Source organism: Pseudochaenichthys georgianus, chromosome 7, assembly GCF_902827115.2.
Source record: "Pseudochaenichthys georgianus chromosome 7, fPseGeo1.2, whole genome shotgun sequence".
NCBI lineage: Eukaryota > Metazoa > Chordata > Actinopteri > Perciformes > Channichthyidae > Pseudochaenichthys > Pseudochaenichthys georgianus.
In genome coordinates this window covers 7,000,826-7,016,261 of record NC_047509.1, presented here as the reverse complement: position 1 = coordinate 7,016,261, position 15,436 = coordinate 7,000,826, and the positions used below count along the sequence as shown (strand labels likewise).

Below are 15,436 nucleotides of genomic sequence, written 5' to 3'. Positions count from 1 at the left end.
TTAATTCATTACGTGTTGATTTCTATCAACGGGGGAGTACTTCAGGAAAGTCGACAGCGGGAGGGAGGGGGGGGGGGGGGCGGCGGCGGAAAGTGGAGTACTTCGTGACCACAGAGTGTGCACGTTGTGATCAGCTGTTTTAGCGCAGTTCTCCAGTGAAGGGGGGAGTCTCCCTCCGCAGCCGGTTGGCGTAGTTTTGGCACAAATCCGTTGTACAGACCGACGTTAACAGCAGCTCTGTCTGTGCACACGGAGACCGACTCTGTCGTCCGGTGATCTAACCGCCTTCTGGAAAAGCTTCACAAGTACGTCGGTACGCAAATGCGCTTTGTGACACAAGTGACGGTACGCATTTCAAATTACGCACATAACCTGCGTACCAGTTATGTGCACCCCTGTACCAGAGCAAAAGTATTCTCCGTCGGGACTTCCTGCAACAACACCACGCCGTTATCAAAGATGTTCTATTGAGAAGACGATCACTTCGTGACAAAAGTTTTCAAAACCGTGGCTACTGAAATCAATCTTACTAACTGCTGTCTGTGCAATTTACTCCGCGAGTTGGCAGACTTTATTTTGCTAACTTCAACATCATTTTCCATAGTGGGGCTAAGCCATTTCTTGGTATGGGTGTAGCCTACCCCAGCCATACCCTGGCGCTGCCATTGGTGGAACGTATGGGGCGGGCCATTCTGCACATGAGTTAAATATTTTAACGCAATTAATTCAAAAAATTAATTACCGCCGTTAACGCGATAATTTTGACAGCACTAAACTAAATATATCCCATAAAAAGCTTATGAGTAGATTATAACATTTGTTCAGTGGCTCTGCTCTGATCCTTTTTCAAGTTATATTGAAAAACGTTTCATGTTTGACACTAGTGAGTGTTGAGCAAACTTCCTGGTTTAAATGTATGTACTTTATGTAATTTATCATGTCTTAAGGATTTTACCCCTTTTAATTCCCACTTTAAAACCTTGAGAAAAGTTATCCAATTATATTAACATTCATTTGTTGAATTAAAATAGTGATCATTAAACTTTTTACTATGTAACTATAATATGTTTCCTATTACACAAAAAAAATCCCTTCCCAACAATGCTGAATTACAATAGCTTCTTATCGCTATCAACAGGTCAAACATTTAAACCAGTAATGTAAGATATACGCAGATCTTATACTCAAGCAAATGTAGCATAACTAAATTATAAAAAAGAGTCTTTTAAAAGTAAAAGTCCTGCTTCAAAATCTTACTTAACGTATTGGCATCAAAATATACTGAATCACATTAAATTACAGTAATATGATGCATACATGTTGAGCTAACCTTAATTACTTCGGATACTGCAGCTAGATAAATGCACTTCCAATATGACAATGTTTATTTCTAAATTCATTTGAGTTTTGTGTTAACAAATAATCTTAATCTGTACCGTAACCAAAGATGTCAGTAGAGTAAAGCTTAAAATACTCAGGTAAAGTACAAGTAACTCAAAATAGTAAATGTACTTCATTATATCCCCACCACTGCTAAAAACGTTCCCATTAGCCTGTGTTAATACTTTGTGTTTTAGTACTCATTGGCAAGTATTACGCTATCATACTGAACTAGGATAAACTTGGTATCTGTGGGGTCAGAGGTCAACAGGCTCCCAGCTGCATGCAACACTGTACATGTTGTCCCTGCAGTGTAAGGTATTATTTGTGTAGTTTGGCGGTCATGTTAACTAAACGTATATTGAATTGCTGAGTTGTTTTAATGAAGTCTTAGGTAATATGCTAGAGGTCAGGGACTTCCTTTAATCTCACTTTTGAGATGTGGTTTTGCTGACCGGTTCCTTCCCGTTTCACCAGAGTGGAGAGAAAGAACGCATTTAGACAATAGGGTCGAGGCAGGACGAGCAGCGAGACAGAAGGTCATCGAGCTGCTGACGCTCCGGAGCGCAGCAGATAAACAGCCTGAATCACAGCCAACACAAATGTTCCTGCTTTCACTCCGTACAACGCTGCTAACCTCTGACGTGACCTTGGCGAGGACAGCTGCTGACCTTTGCTTAATGCCACATTTCATTAGAGGAAATTAGATAGATTTATATTGTGCAATTTAAGATGAGTTAAACTCTCAAACAAATCTGCGCCGTCATCACCTGAGAACAGGTCCCAAACGTGTGTTTGTGTGTGTGTGTTGCGCGTCCTCAGAGATGTGCGTCCTTAGAGATGTGCGTCCTCAGAGATGTGCGTCCTCAGAGATGTGCGTCCTCAGAGATGTGCGCCAGGCCTCCCACCTCTTCTACACTCTGGCCGTCACTCACCGTGTCCACAGCTCAAGAGGGGGCTTCCTGGCATTGTTCTCTGCTCACTGGTGTATATTTTTTACCGTGTCTGCACCATCCCTCCCGGCCATATTCACAAACGGGATCAAGCAAGGTAATACATTGAGAACAATCTGAATAAGTTAATGCAAATTAAAAACTGTTAAATAAAAAAAAACTCAAGATATGCACGGCTGTCTTACCCTGAAGTAAATTAGCTGTTTCCGTTTTAGATAACTTTTGGAACCAATTCAATGAGAATGGATCATAGCATCCACCAAAGTAAAAAAACTTCTGTGATTCACCAATGTGCCTTTTGAAATGCACGGTAAAATTAACCTTTTCTACGACTTTGAAAGGGCCCTAATGCTCATTTTCAGCGGTCATATTTGTATTTGGTGCCTCTACTTTGACATGTCTTCAGGTTTAATGTTCAAAAAGCTCTGCTCTGATTGGTTAGCTGACCGGCTCTCCTGGGATTTGTCAACCGCTGAAATATGTCCTGCCCCTTAGCCTATCACGTCCAATGGGTTGGAGCGCTAGCTAATAGAAACGCAAGTGTTACATAGTGATGTCACTATGTTCCTGAAGTAAACAAAGGGATGCATGACAGCCTAATGACTGAGAGCAACAAATCAGAGCGTATAGCTGCATCAAATCTTTGAGGAATGACAGGGGAACAGCAATTGCTTGCCATTGCACATAGCAAACTGTGTATATGTGTAATCATAAATATTTTCATTCTACTTCTGCTCAACTCCACACAGCTTAAGCTCTACGTGAAGAAATATCTCCTCTATTGAGATAAAGCAGAGATGTTCAACATGGATCTCCAGCTAAGAGTACTATCGATATGAACACCAAAGTACATATTGAAGCAGACCTGAGTTATGGGTACGTTGTGGATAACCACCACCGGCCTAACATTCTAGTCTTCTTCAAAACTGCTGTCTTTGTTTATTAATCCAAGGATGGCTGTGTCATGTGATACCAATTTGATCTTATGGGATTCAAACTGTTATTTAAATCAAACCATCTGAACAGTTTGGTATGGAAAATCCTGATTTTAAATATAGCTTAAGCTGTCAAATTAATGTAGGGAAGTAAAAGGTTGAATAATACTCTTGTTATGCACTGACAGGATCGCTTTTTAATTCAGTTGTACCTGTACAATGAATAAAGGAGTTCAATTAAATAGTGACGAGATGCAGCAGAAAATGGCAACACCCAAGTTTCTATGTCCTATTTGGCTGAGTGTTGAATGTACATTTTGAAATGCATAAAACCTGTGTGGGCGTTCCTGGATTTCTACACCGCTCCACACTACCAACTGAGGATGTCCTGTCATGTGTGAGTATGTTAATGAGAAATGGGAGGGTAGAAGCTCCTGCTGCTTGATTGCTCAGATATCTGTGAACATCAGAGCTGGAAGGAGTCATCTGGTGGCTTCAGGCTTCACTCAGACACAGCGAGGCCTCAGGAGAGACCCTCACCCTAACCCTCTTCATCTACACAAAGCGGCTCTTCACAACAAGGTACAGTAATATATTTTGTTGTGATGTAACAACCTTTTCCACCATACATATTTCTAAATAAAAGGGAAAGCCTATCCATTCGAGGTCAAAGTCTAACTTTAGCTATTCAAGCCTGCACATCTTGCAAGTCGAGGGTTACCATCTAGACATCAGACTGTTAGTGGCATTATGGGTAATGTAGGCGTCATGTTTTTCTTAGAGAGAAAAAATGCATGTACACTACAGTAATAAAACATTTCTTGATATTTAGTCCTTTGTGAGTACAACAGTGTTGCTAAATATATGCAGTATTCTACTCTTTAAAGCAGTTGTGGGGAACCTTTTTCCTCTCAAGGGCCATTTCAATTTTTACAACATCCTCCGTGGGCCGTACAAATTATTGAACTCAACCTCTGCTTCAAAATACTAAAATCACAGCCCATTCATTTCGCCTTTCTTTCATGCCGTGCAAAAAAAAGCAAACTCACCATGACCACCAAAACATAAAGATATGAACACAAGATGTGTGCAAATGTATTTAGTTTCCTATCCATGTGAACATGATTTAAGTGGGGGGGGGGGGGCCTAACCTCCTCTAGGGGGGTCCGGGGGCATGCATCCCCGGGAAGATTTTTGTTTAAATGTTGAAGTTAAAAGCATCAATCTGGTGCACTTTGAGAGCAACATTAGGAGATCTATGGATACATCTCTCAACATCCATATGAAACTGAACTGGAAGCAGATTTTCTTTTTCTTTACGGATATTGTACAAATCATTCCCCTTTCAAACTGTATTCTTGTTTATTAATAACAACTCTTTTTTACCGTCATATAGTATTTTATACCAGTTTTTCCTTTATTCTCTTAATGTTGTATAACTATAATGATCATATAAAGATGTGCCTTTACCTCACTGGTTGTAGAAATTCGACCAAGAAGATACAAACTTGAAGAAAACAGAATCATATAAGTACATCAGGTTTCATAGAGCCAGTTATTGACTGTATGATCAGTATCACAGATGAACAGATCGCCACTGGGCTTACAACTAAAGACAGTCACGCAAAAACTGTGGCATGTGTACGGCTCCTTATGGGTACTGCAATTTCTGAAGTTGCGGAGCCGGAGCGGTGCTCTCCTTCAGCATTTGTCAGACGAGACACGTGATGACCTTTATACAGTCTAGTGGTGTCAAACTCAATTTCATCACGGGCCACATTAGCATTATGGTTGCACTCAAAGGGCCGGTTGTTACTATATAAATATACATATATATAAAATAATGTATTATATTATTGCCTCTGAATTGGATTATTATCAGATAGGGTAATAACTAACTACGTTTGAAAGCAGAAGTCCAGGGCAAATAATTGCAAGTCTCTTCAGTGCGCATGTCACAAAACGAGATGCATTGTGGGACATGTAGTTTATGGGCAACATACTTACATGTAGTAAAGTGGCATGTAACAGTATAATAAACGTATTATATTCTTTGAAAGCTCTTGTGGGCCACATTAAATGAAGTCGCGGGCCGGATTTGGCCCCCGGGCCTTGAGTTTGACACCCTTGGTCTATGGTGATGACACGTTAGGCTCGTGTTGTGTTCAATGACCCAGACCTTGGCCAGGAAAAACAGGCGCTCGCTTGTTTAATTCATTTGCGATGTACATTTCTTTAATTTTGTGTGTGCGGGTGTTTATAAATTACCTCGGGGACGGTATCAAATGGTCTCGCGGTCCATACACGGCCCGGAGGCCGGAGGTTCCCCACCCCTGCTTTAAAGGGCCATCGTGCAGTATTTCAGGGAACAATATGCAGAAATGTAATAAAATATGCAGAACTATGTTTATATTAGTGTATAATATAAAGGGGAAAGGGTCCTCATCATGGAGTCTGAATACATGTTGCACCACCATGTTCCTACATATCAAATGCTCTCTAGACAGTGTATTTCACGCTTTAATGCTACCTGAAGTTGTTCTTTGACATGCTTGTAACACCAGCCGCCTCCTGAGATGTATTGGGTTAGCCTTTATTCAGTTTGGCTGCAATCTGCAACCAAAACACCAGATGTCGCCAAATCCAACACACTGCTCCTTTGAAATGACAAAATGTGCAATGAGTCAGCAAGTACAACTTATAAACTAAACCAAATATTTACTCACAGCACCTCAAAGTGAGACATTTCTAACTTCCATTTGACGTTTTTGCTTCTTCTCATATGTTGAGGCTTTAATATCCGACTCTCAAACTACTTCTTGTAATATTCCAACCCAGCACGTCTCCCACCCTCCTCCTGAGCTTCTGTTGTGTAACATATTCAGATTAACCCCAGAATAAACCTGAACTATTTCCAGTTATATGAAACAGTTTTCCCTCTGCTTTTCACTCCAGACCATGAGCGCTCAAGAGCACAACGCCACGCTGGAATTGTTCCACCACTGCCCCATGTACCTGGATTCTGCCAGAGACTACCGGCGCATCGCCCTCTTCCTCATCTACCTTTTCATCTTCATGGTGGGCCTGCTGGAGAACGTGCTGGTCATCTGGGTCAACTGGCGCCGACGCCACTCGGCCAACGGGGTCCTGTTCTGCATCCTCAACGTGAGCCTGTCGGACCTCATGGTGATCGTGATCCTGCCGTTCTTCATGATGGAGGTGACCATGGGCAATGTCTGGCTGTGGGGACGCTTCCTCTGCAAGGTGACCCACCTCGTCTACAAGGTCAACTCTTACAGCAGCTCCTTCTTCCTGGCCCTCATGACCGCGGAGCGTTATCTGTCCCTGACCAGACCCTCGTTTCCCGCCTTCTTCCCTGTGCTGGGCCGTCGCCGCTGGGTGCTCTGCGGAGGCCTTTGGCTGCTCTCCTTGTTCCTGGCGCTGCTGGAGAACGTCCACATAGATCTTATGGAGTGGAACGAGCCGGGCTGCTTCTTTTTTCCTGAACAAAACTCCACAGAGTGGTTTGTCTCTGTGAGTTTCCTCAGCCTGGTCTTCCAGTTCTTGGGCCCCGCCGTCGTCATTATCACCTGCAACGTGCTGATCGCTCGTGCGGTTCAGACGGCGCCGGATGTTCAGGGCCGGCGGGACGTGTGGCTGGTTCACGTTTACTCCCTAGTGTTCGTCCTGTGCTGGTTGCCCTACCACTTCGTCGTGTTCCTGATGGTCGTGGAAGTCATCGACCCCGACATCTTCAGCTGCAACGCGATAGAGGTGCTGTACTTCTCGGCCAGTGTGGTGCACAGCCTGTCTCTTTTTCACTGCGTGGCAAACCCCATCCTCTACAACTTCCTCAGCAAGAGCTTCCGAGACAACCTGGTCAACACCGTGCTGAGCCAGTTACCCAGAGATGGAGCCGGGAACCAGCTGGGAGCCGGGACCAACCCTCCCAACAGAGGAGGGGGAGACCCGGGGAAGCAACGCAAGTTAAGTAACGCCAGCACCAGCCAGTCCGATGTTGGAACATAAATAAAAAAACAGGTCGCAGAGGGCGCAGTGCGGGCAGCTGAAGACGGTCAGCGACAGGTGGGCCATGCCGTGCCACAGCAGCGAGCTGCGGAAGGCGACACACCCCACGCTCAGGCTCTGAGGACACACGTGACTCAGTAGGTGGTCTCTGACCGACTGTAAGGGAGAGGAGAGACAGGGAAGAGTAGATATGAGATCTCGTGTGTATATATAGACATTTTGCACTACTTTTTATTTTGTATTTTATTATATATGTTGCATTGTTGGAGGAGCTCAGGTCAGAAGAATGTCATTGCCATTTCTATACTGTAACTTTGTGCATATGACAATAAAACCATTGAATCCTAAAGCCTTTGAATCATGTGGCGGCAGGCAGGTATCAAAATAATGCAATGGGGTTACTTTTTTCTCCATGGTACTATTAGTTTAATTATTAATTAATTTCTACTTTATTTGTTTGTTCTTCTATTATTCCAAGAGTAAACATTCACCGGAGTGACACAACTACAAGTTTTCTTAATAATCTAATAATATTGCTTATGTGGCATATATTGGCAGCAAATAACATTTATTTGAAAATGATTTAACAATCAATCTATTATCCGACAATAAATTCTAAATAATACTTTTCTATTTAATTTGTTGGTAACACTTTATATTAAGGTACACAAATTAACCATCAACTAGTTGTTCATTAACATGCATATTAGCAGTATATTTGCTCTTTATTAGTCATTATAAAACACTTATTAATGCCTTATAAACCTACAGGTCCGCTGCAACTCTTACTACTTTTAAATCCAGGCTGAAGACTTTTCTTTTTGTCGCTGCTTTTAATTGAACTGTTCATATCTTAGACTGCACTTTAACTTTTATCCATGTATTTTTTCTTTTAATGTTTATTTTATTAGCTTTTCTTTTTAATGACTGATTTTAAATGCCATTTTCTTAATGTCTTTCGTTTTTTGTAAAGCACTTTATAAATAAACTTGCCTTGCCTTGCCTTGCCTTATTCTACATGACCATATTCTACAAGTAATAAGCCATTAGTTGAGAGTTTTTCCTCAATAACCCTCTACTTAGTGCTTATTTGTTGCAAGTAATGAAGTTGTTGTACATGAGTTTTGGTCTTAATATGCTCTGCTCAATATGGGCCTAATAAGGAAGTAGTCACAAGAATAATAATTCTCCCATAATAACACTTAACAAATATGATCTATTCTTATGTAACAAGACATGAAGTGTTAATTGTTTCTAAATAACTCAAAATGTTGTATTTATATCTAGGAATATGTTTTGGGGTATTGACCGTTCAGCTACCAATAGCAAGGTGATATTGACCTGTATGTTTCATATTTGCACATTTATATTTTTGTAAAATGTGTACTGACCATTGTGACCATTGTGTTGTAGCCACAATTAGGGACACTAAGGTCCAAAAGGTTAAACCACGTGTCATCACAAAGAGAGACAAAAAACACTTTGTGGAGCAGGGTTTTGTGCATGATCTGTTTGATTTTGATTGGGGTAGAATCAATTTGTGTGCTGATGTAGAAACTGCATGGTCTTATTTTTATCTTGGTTTTATGAAAATTATAGATAGACATGCACCTCTGCGTAAATTTAGAGTGAAGGGACGAAACAATCCCTGGTTTTCTGCTGAGCTGTCCAGTCTCCTTCATGAGAGAGATAATGCTTGGGCTAAGGCTAGGAAATCAGGCTCAGAGGTAGAATGGCTACGTTTTAGGCAGCTAAGAAATAGCTTCACATCTCAAATAAAAAGTGCTAAATCAAAGTACTATTTGTCGGTTACCACAGAAAACCTGAATAACCCTAGGAAATTTTGGAAAGCCATAAAATCGATTTCCACTGGTGATATCCCAAATGAGCTACCTCCGTGCCTTACCACAGCATCTGGCATTATATCAGACAGGGCTACTATGCTAAATTGCTTTAATGAGCATTTTGTGTCTTGTGGCTCTCTGTTTGGCTGTGTGGCTCCTGTGAACGCTCAAATCCTTGACTCTGAACAATGTGGTCTGGAAAACCCTTTCAGTTTTACTCCTTTAACTGTTGGTATTGTTCATGAAGCATTATCCAAGTTAGATCCTAGGAAACCGGCTGGCCCGGACAACGTAGAACCTTTCTTTTTAAAGATAGCTGCAGATTTTATTGCTCCACCTCTTACTTCTCTTTTTAACCTCTCCATCAGCACAAATACAATTCCAAAAGTATGGAAGTCTGCTTATGTCTTGCCTTTACTGAAAGGAGGGGAGGCAACTATTTTAAATAACTATAGGCCAATCTCTAAGTTGTCAGTTCTGGCTAAGGTTCTTGAACGCCTAGTGAGTGAACAAGTAAAGGAGTTTTTATGTATAAATGATATCCTGTCTAAACATCAGTCAGGATTCAGAAAGAAACACAGCACCATCACTGCCACGATGAAAGTGGTAAATGACATTACTACTATTTTAGATAATAAGCAGAGTTGTGCAGCTCTGTTTATTGACCTTTCCAAAGCGTTTGACACCGTTGATCATCGCATTTTAAAGCAGAGGCTACTCAGTATTGGCCTATCCAGCCTTGCAGTGGGTGGTTTGTGAACTACCTCTCTGAAAGGTCCCAATGTGTTCATTTTGATGGACTGTCTTCTGAATGGTTAAACATTTCTAATGGTGTACCACAAGGTTCTGTTTTAGGACCACTTTTATTCTCCATATATATTAACAGCGTAGGTGATAATGTGGATGAAGCTACTTTACATTTTTATGCGGATGATACTGTGATGTACTGTGCAGGTCCCTCCATTAAGGAGGCTGGTGTTAAATTACAGGCTGTTTTTAACACTATTCAGACTCAGCTCTCTGAATTAAAGCTTCTTTTAAATGTGGATAAAACCAAGGTAATGCTCTTTTCAAAAGCTAAAAAGACACCAGAGCCTGTTTTAGATATTGTAACTACGCAAGGAACGAAACTTGAAGTTGTTGCCTGTTACAAATACCTTGGTATCTGGCTTGATGATTGTCTCTCTTTTAAACTTCATGTCAATAACCTGCTTAAAAAACTGAGGGTTAGGCTAGGTTTCTTTTTCAGGAATAAGTCCTGTTTCTCGCTTGAGGCCAGGAAAAGGCTAGTCACTGTGACCTTTTTACCTGTGCTGGACTATGGGGATTTGTTGTATATGAATGCACCTGCCAATTACCTGAGCAAATTGGATGCTGCGTATCACAGTGCTCTGAGATTTGTCACAAATTGTAAAGCGCTTACACATCACCGTACACTGTATACCAAGGCAGGTTTACCATCACTCTCTGTACGGAGGCTCAGTCATTGGTACACGTTTATCTATAAAGCTTTGTTGGGTAAACTCCCGTATTATATCTGCTCTCTGATCTCACACAGAGTTGCAAGCAGCTATTGTCTGAGGTCACATGATGTAGTCTTGTTAGATGTGCCAAGAGCAAGGACTGTCTTCGGTAAGACAGCTTTTATGTGCGCAGCTCCACTTGCTTGGAACAATCTTCAGCAAGAATTGAAACTGAGCAATCTCATTCCTCTGCATGTTTTTAAAGCTAGGCAAAATGAAATGCTTGCTGATACAATGGGCACTTGTAAATGTCTATAACTATGTATCCTGTAAATATAATGTATAATGTCCTTTATTGTTTTATGTTTCATGTGGAACCTATATGCTGCAGGTCTCCCTTGAAAAAGAGATCTATGATCTCAATGGGACCAATCTGAATAAATAAAGGTTTGAAATGAAATGAAATGTACTGAAGGTTAGACAGGAAACCAGGTACAGGAAGTAGGAGAAAGTGAACTGAATAGCATGGCAGTAGACTGCTACTAATTTTCCCTATGCAACCTGAAGAGTAAAAGGGTCAAGTCTGCCAGAAAGCAATGACTGTAAGTGTACGCCTTACACTTACACTGTAAGGATTAGTAACATGTATTGTTGGAGATGTTTAAACACAATGAGAAAATGCGTTAGCATTCGCGCTATCGTTAGCATTAGCATACATGCTAGTGTTAGCCATACTAGCCTGTATACATGCTTATTGCACAGCTAGCATTAGCTTTATTTACCTTGTTTACACTTAGCGATCCCATGTGTTAATCTGTGTATGTTAGACTTGCATGTATGAGATCATTAAGTGCCTTGTAACTTCTTTTTTATAGTTTCACTCCGTTTGAATGTCAGTGGACTGCAAATAAGTCAATAAAGGAGCATGGCTGCTCATTCCCTGGCTCTCAAAAGAGTTTGGCTGGCTGTTTAATCTATGTTCACACTGAGACAGTATAACACAGAGAGAACAGTACACCTATTGTGTAAGCACAAGCAGGTGACACAGTACAGTGTTGTAGTCAAGTCACCAATTCACGAGTCCAAGTCACCCTCGAGTCACCACTCTTCGAGTCCGAGTCCAAGTCCGAGTCACAAAGGGAGAGTCGTAGTCGAGTCCAAGTCCGAGTCACCCAAGGAGTGTCCAAGTCGAGTCCGAGTCATCATTACCTGTGTTCGAGTCCGAGTCCAATTCCGAGTCACTTAAGAAGAGTCCAAGTCAAGTCACAAGTCTTTATGTATTAATCTTCGTAGATATATGTTTTGAAATGTAGCTGCTCCTCTACATTGCTGTTATCCTGTCTATTGAACTGCTGTGAAGCGAGTTTGGCTACAATTCTTGTAATAGGTGCTATTATACACATATAAAGCTTATTTCTAATATTAATATTATTATTATATATAAATAAACTATATTTAAAATGAGTTACCTTTTAGAGAAGTGATTATATTTGTATGCCAATATTTTCCTATGGTAAAGTTTTCGTTTTGCACTTTTATTTTGATAGTAATAAGATCGGGACTCTTATTTTGAAGGAACTTTTACCAGTTAAATCAGTTTACCGATAAAGATTTATCCCCAGAAAGCACATGGCTACTTAGCATGCAACATGATGTCATTCTGCATGTTAAGTAGCCATGTGCTTTCGTTATCGGCTGAATCTTTATTTATTGATTAGATCACGTTACTCTGATGATAGTGTTCAAGACAGCCTATATGTCTGAACTCGATCCTTAGAGTAATGTGTTACGGAGCCTTCTCTTCTATATTGTTTCCACATAACGAGCATTTTGCGCTGCTCTTTTGCAATGTGGAAGCAGAATGTGTGAAAGCATACAGCATGATGCGGGGTGTGTCTGTAGACATCTCTAGACTGGAATAGCGGGGCCCAGTACGTGAACTCGCCATACAGGATAGAGGACATCAGACTCCAGAGAAAATGTGCTCGAGTCCGAGTCCAAGTCGGAGCGTCAATGTACGAGTCGAGTCCGAGTCATCGTGGGGGGGGGGAATTCACGAGTCCGAGTCCAAGTCATCCTGTGCGAGAATTCACGAGTCCAAGTCCGAGTCGCGTCAATCAGTGCGCGAGTCCGAGTCGAGTCACGAGTCCCGAAAATCGGCACTCAAGTCCGACTCGAGTCCAAGTCCAGGACTCGAGTACTCCATCTCTGACACAGTATGATCACAAATGCATACAATCTGTTAACAATCTGTTTTTATTAAAAAGTACAGGCTGCATGTGTTCTTAGCCTTGGAGAAACTTGACATGTTTTGGTATGTGTCTGAACCTCTCTTTAGTGCAGGGGTGGGGAACCTTTTTCCTCCCAAGGGCCATTTCAATTTTTTCAACATCCTCCGAGGGCTGTACAAATGATTGACCTCGTGCATGCATGCACGTGCACGGTGTGGCATGACCACCAAAACAGAAAGATATAGACACAAGATGTGTGCAAATGTATTTAGTTTCCTATCCATGTGAACATGATTTAAGTGGGGGGGGGGACCTAACCTCCTCTAGGGGAGTTCGGGGGGTATGCTCCCCCGGGAAGATTTTTTTTTAAATGTTGAAGTTAAAAGCATCAATCTGGTGCAATTTGAGAGCAAAATTAGGAGCTCTATGGATACATCTCTCAACTCAACACCCATATGAAACAGAACTCAACAGATTTACTTTTTCTTTATGGACATTTTACAAATCACTCCCCTTTCAAACTGTATTCTTGTTTATTAATAACAACTTTTTTTTACTGTTATATAGTATTTTATACCCGTTTACTTTATTATCTTATTTTTTTATAATAATGATCATATAAAGATGTGCCTTTACCTCACTGGTTGGAGAAAAAGCTTCTTATATTCGTTAGCATAGCTAGCTAACCAGATGCTAATAACAACAAAGTTATTGACTGTATGATCAGTATGACAGTCATGAACAGATCGCCACTGGGCTTTCAACCAAAGACACAGCCACGCAAAAACTGCGGCATGTGTACGGCTCCTTATGGGTAGGCTACTGCAATTTTTGGAAGTGCCGGAGCAGTGTCCTGGTGCTGCTCTCCGTCAGCACTACACGTTAGGCTCGTGTTCTGTTCAAGGACCCTGATCTTGGCCAGGAAAAACAGGCACTCGCTTGTTTAATTTTTTTGCGGTCTAGATTTCTTTCATTTTTTTCTTTTTTGCGTGTGTTTATAAATTACCTCGAGGGCCGTACTAAATGGTCTCGCGGGCCGTATACGGCCCGGGGGCCGGAGGTTCCCCACCCCTGCTTTAGTGGTTCATTAATAAAACAGATATTTCAACGTGTGCCTACTTTGTTCATGTACTATTGAGGTTAATTTCAGTAGTTGTGTGCTATAATGTATTTACAAAGTGTGAAGAGGAGGCAACTTTAGATTAGGGAACCTGTTCAGGTCAATTATCAAACTACTAGCATATTGGATATGAACAAGACTTCACTTTAGAATAGGGAACATATTCTTAGATAGAAATACCTAATTAGAGTCAAACTACTAGCTTATTGGTTATGAACAAGACTTCACTTTAAAATAGGGAACATGTTCTTAGATATAAATACCTAATTTTGAGTTATTTAGACACAATTAACACTTATAGTTTCATGTCTTGTTACATAAGAATAGATCATATTTGTTAAGTGTTGTTATGGTAGAATAACTATTCTTGTGGTACTACTGCCTTATTATGCCCATATAGCATATTAAGACCAAAACTCATGTACAACAACTTCCTTACTTGCAATAAATAAACACTAATTAGCCTGTTAAACCCCATCCCCCCGCCACCAGGGGGAAAAATGCATAATCTGCAGGAAACAGCGTGCGAGGGCTTCTTAATATTTAATAAACTATGAATGTTTCACATCCATGTAACGGGAAGAAACTCAGCTAATTGATCTTTTTTTTTTTTGTGCAAAAAAACACACAAAGCTAACGCTGAGACTCTGAATTAGCCTCGAGCGAAAAAATGCTAACGCCGTTTGCACAGAAAACACGGTATAACCAGTGTTGGGTGTAACCATAGACTGTATATATCAATGGACGTTAGGGGTGTTGAAAATAATCGTTTCTACGATGCATTGCGATGCGGACGTCGACGATTCGGTCTTGATGCAGTGACGGAAGATAATCGGTTATAGAGTAGTAACGTTGCTTCCTGATTTTCCGGCCGCGGCTTTACTATAACGTTTTTTCTGTCACTTTAATATCAAATCGGTCGGTGACGCAGAGATCAGGGAACAGACGTGACAGCGGCACAGCGGCACCAAACACGGAGCAGTCTGCTTTATCCACCAACACAAGAACACCAGTCCAGAACCAAAAGCAGAAGGACCCGCTCTGAATCACTCCGTGCCCTGACCAATTTGCTGCCCTAGGCAAGACTTTAGCTGGCGCCCCCCCCCCCCAAATGCAGACACTTACTATGATTCGCGCATGCATGGTTGTGGCATTACCACCAACACAGAAAGATATGGACACAAGATGTGTGCAACTGTATTTAGTTTCCTATCCATTTGAACATGATTTAAGTGGGGGGGACCTCACCTCCTCTAGGGGGGTCCGGGGGCATGCACCCCCGGGAAGACTTTTTTTTTTTTAATATTGAAGTTAAAAGCATCAATCTGGTGCACTTTGAGAGCAACATTAGGAGCTCTATGGAGACATCTCTCAACACCCATATGAAACAGAACTGTAAGAAGATTTTCTTTTTCTTTATGGATACTTTACAAATCACTCCCCTTTCAAACTGTATTCTTGTTTATTAATAACAACCTTTT

At 41.3% G+C, this 15,436-nt stretch overlaps 1 protein-coding gene across 1 annotated transcript; it reads left to right on the top strand.

The window, feature by feature from the left end:
• The first annotated feature begins 3,646 nt into the window (after nucleotides 1–3,646).
• LOC117449554 (G-protein coupled receptor 182-like) lies at nucleotides 3,647–8,300 on the top strand. The gene is made up of 2 exons (XM_034087305.2): nucleotides 3,647–3,850; nucleotides 6,224–8,300. Exons 1-2 carry the CDS (start codon nucleotides 3,662–3,664, stop codon nucleotides 7,295–7,297), a joined length of 1,263 nt encoding a protein of 420 aa, XP_033943196.1. The 5' UTR covers nucleotides 3,647–3,661; the 3' UTR covers nucleotides 7,298–8,300.
• The last annotated feature ends 7,136 nt before the right edge of the window (nucleotides 8,301–15,436 follow it).